This window comes from Ovis canadensis, chromosome 5 (genome assembly GCF_042477335.2).
Source record: "Ovis canadensis isolate MfBH-ARS-UI-01 breed Bighorn chromosome 5, ARS-UI_OviCan_v2, whole genome shotgun sequence".
Lineage (NCBI taxonomy): Eukaryota > Metazoa > Chordata > Mammalia > Artiodactyla > Bovidae > Ovis > Ovis canadensis.
This window is the reverse complement of record NC_091249.1, coordinates 54,075,280-54,082,106: the sequence shown is the minus strand read 5'-3', so window position 1 is coordinate 54,082,106 and position 6,827 is coordinate 54,075,280. Positions and strand designations below refer to the sequence as shown.

Genomic DNA, 6,827 nt, shown 5'->3' with positions numbered 1-6,827 from the left:
GAAATTGGCATATTACCTTGTCCCGCTGATGAAATAGCCCTATTATCTAGTGGCTGTAAGAGTTCTCTTTGAATGCAGCTCCATTTTTCTCAAAATAGCATTTTGAAATTGGATTACTTACCAGTAAGATGACAAGACACCAGCAAGGTAGAGTGGTTGCAACCACTGACATTCTGAAGTGTGAACATTTCTAATAATTTCAGTACAGTGAATTGGTACAGGATGGAGGTAGAATGAGATATGCTTTTAATACTCCTTTAGCATTTGAGATATTTTAGACAATGATATTTTTAATATTCAAAAATTTATTGAAAAATGTTATGTACCAGGTACTATGCTAGGTGCTGAGGAACAACAGTTATTGTTTTAATATAAATGAAAATATTGTTATCAATCATTATTTTTACTAAAAGAGGGACAGTCAAGATTTTCAAGTCAGAGAAATGGCGGGCAGAAAATTAATATCTAGGAATTAGGAAAATTGATTATAAAGAAGCTGACACTAATTGACAAATAAATACAGATCATTGTAGCTCTTTATATCTTGTTTTTTAAAATCACAGACTAAAGACATGCTTGGATCATTTACAGAGTATTCAATGGTCAAAAACTGAGGCTGTATATGAGAAGAGTATCTTTATGATTTATGCATTTAAACCACCTTCTATGCCAACAGAATACTTTCAAAATTACTTGTTTTTGGCCCCCACATCTGTGCCATGCCTAACTACCAGCCTCAAGCACCATTGTGGGAGGTTTTTCTACATAAGTGGAGAAGACAGTTATTGTAAATAGGAGAAGCACAACATATTTTAAGGATGTCTGAAGATTAAGAAAAAGTGAAATTATGCCTTTTTGAACCAGCTATCCAGAAATTTACTAAAATGGTAATCCAAACGGATCTGGAGATGTTATGAAAGTGCCAGATAAATACTGAGAAATATTAGAGGTGCTGAACATGGGACCAGTGACATGAAGAGCATGTCAATGCAGGACGTACAGTTCAGCAACTCTGCTGCAATATTGGAGGAATGGAGAAGCTTTGTCTGAAAGTCCAAAAGGGTGACCTAGGACTTCTAAAGAGAATGATAGGTTCTGTTGAAGACGTGTCAGCTGCAACAGCAGGATTTTTCCAACTCCATCTAAAATCTGTAGAAGAACTTAAGAAACAATTTAATGATGAAGAAACTTTATTACAGCCTTCTTTAGATCCATTACTGAGAACATTTCACACTACTGAAGATGAAGCTGATCCTCAGAGTATGACTCAGATGTATGTGTTGCCTGAAACTCCTCAAGATTAAAATGCTGCAGAATCATGGGAGACCTTAGAAGCGGACTTAATTGAACTTAACCAACTGGTCACACTGATTTCTCTCTCCTAGTGAATTCTCAGCAGAAGATTGACAGCACTGAAAATCATGTCAACAGTGCTGCTGTGAATGTTGAAGAGGGAACCAAAACCTGGGGGAAGGCTGAAAAATACAAGCTGGCAGACCTGCCTGCGGCAGGTACACTCATAAGAGGAGAGGTGAAGGGTCGGACTGGCCTCCTTAATGCTTCAAAGTGTCAGAAATTGCAGCTGCACTTGGTGGTGGGGTGTTGCACTTCACAGGTGGAAAGGTGATACCAAAAAAAAAAAAAAACAGAAAATGATGGGGAAGCTCACTTCCAGCTGTACAGCTCTCCCCAGCCGTCCAGCTCTCCCCAGCCCAACTGACCAAAAAATGCAGTTAAAAACCAAACTTTACTAATTATTGACACAAGCATGTCTATCCTAATGAGGACCTTTGCTGCTGTTGGACACTCAGTTGGCTTTCAGAATATGATTATATTGAAACAGCGGCTACAGATACTCAAGTGGGATTGAACTGTGATAAGAGGATATATTTTGTTGTTTGCTGGGTATTAATGGAAATGTGAGAGACTTAGAAGCCTGGCATGAGGCTGACAATATTTGTCAGGTAAAGTTTAAGGGCTGGCAGGGAGCAGAATTTTTACCTGAAATATGAAAACTGAACCCATAACTTTGATAAGGACATGTTGGGTTACAGAAGGATAGTTTTTGGAACAGTTTCTTCCATGACCCTGACTTGGAGACTCCAAGGTTAAGCATATTATAAATATGTTTCTTTTTTCTCCTAAATGTAGATTACTTAGGCATTTTAGCAGAGAAAAGAATGGAAGTTTAAGAGCTTTTCATATCAAATAGGGAAAACAGGATTTAGCAAGGAGCATTAGTGAACTGCATAATGGAATCCATTTGGTGAGCCCTATTGCATTTTTGCTTAACAATATTATACAGTAAAGGAAATAAATAGTGTAAGAAAATTGGGGGGGGGGAATTACTTGTTTCTTACAGGAGACAATTTGGCGATTTATAGTAACAATGATGGATTGTACTTCACGTTCAACTAAGAATTTTGAAATGCTGCTGCTGCTGCTGCTAAGTGACTTCAACCGTGTCCGACACTGCACAACCCCATAGACAGCAACCCACCAGGCTCCTCCATCCCTGGGATTCTCCACTTGCTGGAGTGGGTTGCCATTTCCTTCTCTAGTGCTGCTCAGTCGTGCCCAACTCTTAGCGACCCCATGGACTGCAGCTTACCAGGCTCCTCTGTCCGTGGGATTTTCCAGGCAAGAGTCGAGAAGTGGGTTGCTATTTCCTTCTCCAAGGGATCTTCCCAACCCAGGGATCGAACCCAAGTCTCCCATATTGCAGGCGAATTCTTTACCAGTTGAGCCACAAAGGAAGTCCTTCCTTATGTGAGCATATTAATTTGGAAGTAATTGCATGATAAAATAACTTTAATGCCAGACATGAAGATATCTTTGTTGTAAAGATATCATTTTTGAGATTTTAAAGATCTTAAATTTGTTAGCATAATCACATATTTATTGACACCATCTCTCAGGGAACCTTTCACTTTCTCATTTCGAAGACTGTAGATGAAAGGATTCAACATTGGTGTCACAATGGTATTTAGCACTGTGGCAAATTTGTTAACATCCATCACATTACCCTTTTGTGGGCGGACATAGATGAAGATGGAGCTTCCATAGTAAAGTGTTACTACTGTGATATGAGAAACACAGGTGGAGAAATATTTCTGTCGTCCCTGGACAGAGGGAATTCTAAAGATAGTAATAATAATATATGTGTAAGACACTCCTGTCAGGAGCAAGGAACCCAACAGCAACACAGCAGAGGAGACAAAGTCAGCCAGCTCAGCCAGAGAGATATCTGCACAGACCAACTTTAGCACAGGAGCACTGTCACAGAAGAAGTGATTAATTACATTTGGTCCACAAAAGGGCAGAGGGGCAGTTAATATTGATGAGACCAAAATTGACAAAAATGCACCTACATAAGATCCTAGAAGCAATGATATGCATGTTTGTTTGTTCATGATGATGGCATACCTCAGTGGGTGGCAGATGGCAACATATCGATCAAAGGACATAACAGCCAAGATGAAGAATTCTGTAGATCCCAAGAGAAAGTAGAAGAAAGACTGTGTAAGACATCCCACAAAGGATATTGCTTTGGTGAGGGAAAATGTGTTGGCTAACATCTTAGGCACTACCGTGGAGGTAATTGCAACCTCAAGGAAAGAAAGATTGGCTACAAAGAAATACATGGGTGAGTGCAGACGGTAGTCAACACACACCAAAAGGATAATCATGGTGTTGCCAATCAGAGATGTCATGCACATAAGCAGGAATGCAGAAAAGAGAAGAGTTTCTACTTCTTTCCCGTTCTGAAATCCTAGAAGAATGAACTCAGTGACCATGGTCTTGTTTCTTTGATCCATAATTTCTCACTTCCACCTGGCATAATAAAAAAAGAAGTTTATGATTGGCCTTTGTATTTAAATCTTGGAAATAATCCACATATAGATTATAACTATATTTTCTTTTTATGGAAGAAAAACAATAAAAACAAATCATTATTTTTCCAGTGTATAAACATCTCCTGAGATAAACTGTGCCAAAGGTAAGAGTTCAAGTGTGAAATTCACTCATAATATTTGAATTCGTTCCACAATAAGATTATGATAAATATCAGATTGAAAGACCTGTGAGTTTCCCCTCATTGTAGAGAATTTAGTGAATTTAGTTCTTCACAAGTCTTGTGAACAGATGCATAGAGTGTCCTTTGGGATAAACCTATCACAGTGTCCTTAATCCATTCAGATGTAAAGCAATTCAGAGTGCTGGAAAAGTTGCAATGAAGTCTAGTTCTATATTATTATATATGTACAAAATGTCTTTTAAAGCTGGCTTATCATTGAGAAGAAAAATTCTAAAATAAACAACTAAACATGATTACATAATACATTTATTACTTTTGACTTACAAGTTCCAGCCACTGTACTGTTAGATGGCCACTATAAAGTCAACTTTATGTAATTTCCATTAGAATCACATCTTATAGCAAATGAGAAATTCACAGGTATTTAAAGAGTAAAGGAAAGGTTTAAATAAATGACTTGTCAATATTGCTTATATTTTTGTTAGAATTCAGAGAGACAGGGCAAATACTCAGCCAGGAGGGAGTAGAAAAATGAAACTTTTGAATTTTGAATATTCCTAAGAGAAGTAGTGAAAGCATAATTTTGTATTCTTCATACTAGAAAACAAGGACCAAAAGCACAAAGAAAACAGGACACTTGTTGGAGAGAAGGTGATTTTGCTGGATGGCTATGCTGATATTTTGGATAAGCAAAAATAAAGATTTGGATTGGGGCTAATTTCAAATTCCAAATCATAAAACACATAAAATTTTATATTGATAGGTTATGAAAGGGCTACTTTTATATGTGGGAATTTTTGTTGCTACTTTTCAATAGACGTGATGGATGAGCCTGACAGAAGTGAACTAAAATTTACATAAGAGGATTAGAAATAAGACAATACCTTGTGTCTTTAAACCATTTTCTTCTGATCCTAAATGTTTATTAGCTTATTATTTTACTCACTTTTATTATTATCTATTTACTGCATAATGAGGAAACAGCTAAATATATAATTCATGTATGTTACACTTTTTTGAGTAAGAGGAATAAGTTGGACCAAAATTAAAGCTAAAGCACTATGATTCTTAACAATGACCACTCAATACAATAACACAAATTCATTATTTAAATAAATATGAACTAAATGTGTCAATATGTACAGTGGCTTGATATGAAACACAGCAACCAGTTTACTTTCCTATAATCTTGCAAAGAAAAGGAAATATTGATGGATTTGATGAATAAGGGAAAAGTAATTGTGGAGTATATTACTTGAAAGAGGCTTTCTTGTGGTCTCATAAATGGTTGGTTTGAATATGAACAATTGATGGGCATCTCAAAGGCTATAGTGATGCAGGACAGAAGCTAAAGATTCAGGTGTTGTTGTTGTTCAGTCACTAGGTCATGACTGACTCTTACAACCCCATGGACAGCAGCATGCCAGGCTTTCCTGTCCTTCACCATCTCCTGGAGTTTGCTCAAACTCAATTGGAAACAATAAAGATTTATTCAATCAGTTCCAAAATTTTGCTTTAAGCTTGTCTAAACAAAAAGAAGAGATAGAACAGGAGGAAATGATAGTTTTGGGGAAAACAAACAAAGAACCCAAAAGCAATGTGAGCAAAGAGTATCAATTTAAAAAGAATACGGTAAATTCTCACCTGACCTGGTGAAGCATACCTCAAAATTGTTACGACTGTTCAAGTGCATGGTTTCCAGGTATTCCTTCTCTGTAACTTCATGATTTTGTCTATGGTTGGAATCATAGTTTACTTCCTTCTTCTGACAGCAGAAAGTTAAGAAACAAAGTCTGGCGATTGCAACAATATTGATATGTGAATTTTTAAACACTTTGTTGGGGAATGAATGATTCATAACTATGAAGTGCCAGTGTATAGCTGTAGATTATTAGAACTTGGAAAAGGAAGGGAAGTCTGAGTTCATTATTTCTGCTTCCCTAAGGGCAGGGTTTCTACTAGTACAATAGTCTCCAGAGAATAATTTATTTAAAAAAATCCAGTTAAAATAAAAGTAAAAATGCCCCCAAATTAGAAAAGTGAGAACTTACAAACACAATTTCTATAAGAAACACATTAAACCCAGCAAAACCATTACAGATGCTTTGCTCAAGACTCAGTCTTTTAACTACTGTATAATGTCATGTACAGGCATCAGGTCATGAGAAGGATCTTGATATTTATCGTTATCAGTAGCAACAGCGGCATAATCACCAACTACATTTATTGAATGCTATGTCCTGGAAACTCTTCCAAAAATTGTACTTTTATCTTTTTTAACTTCATAAAAACTATATGACATAGACCATATTGTTACATTGACTTATGCTCTTTCACATAATTAATAAATAAAAATTATATCAAATATCAGCCAAATTTCACAAAATTAATAAATAAAATTATATTAAAATATAAATTTTGTCTAATATTAAAATTATTTAAAAAAGAATGGGCACATGGGCTTCAGTAGTTGTGGTGTGTGGGCTCAGTTGCCTCATGACATGTGAAATCTTCCTGGACCAGGTGGATCCCAGGTTCCTTGCTTTGGTAGGTGTATTCTTTACCCCTGGAACACCAGTTGAATGAAGTCCCTATATATTTGCTTTAAGCAACTGAAGACCTTCACCACTCATCACACCCAAAGTTTCTAGAACCTCAGACACCTTTTCTGATCTCTTATTCTACTTAGTGTTTGTTTCTAGAACTACAGGGAGCTATAAATTGCAGTGGTATTTGCCTCTATTTTCAGTGGCTTCCAAATTCTGCCACAGGGCCCAAGAGCACACTG

The 6,827-nt window shown here is 36.5% G+C and overlaps 1 protein-coding gene and 1 pseudogene across 1 annotated transcript; one reads left to right on the top strand and one right to left on the bottom strand.

The window, feature by feature from the left end:
* Nucleotides 1-818: 818 nt before the first annotated feature.
* On the top strand, nt 819-1,754 carry LOC138441581 (syntaxin-17 pseudogene; annotated as a pseudogene).
* Nucleotides 1,755-2,849: 1,095 nt separating this feature from the next.
* On the bottom strand, nt 2,850-3,797 carry LOC138441580 (olfactory receptor 6J1-like). Its single transcript, XM_069592703.1, has one exon. The coding sequence runs from the start codon at nt 3,795-3,797 to the stop codon at nt 2,850-2,852; it is 948 nt and encodes a 315-aa protein (XP_069448804.1).
* Between the last annotated feature and the right edge of the window lie 3,030 nt (nt 3,798-6,827).

What these genes read in the sequence shown, in the direction of transcription:
- LOC138441580 (XM_069592703.1), bottom strand. Translation starts at nt 3,797, where the DNA reads ATGGTCACTGAGTTCATTCTTCTAGGATTTCAGAACGGGAAAGAAGTA.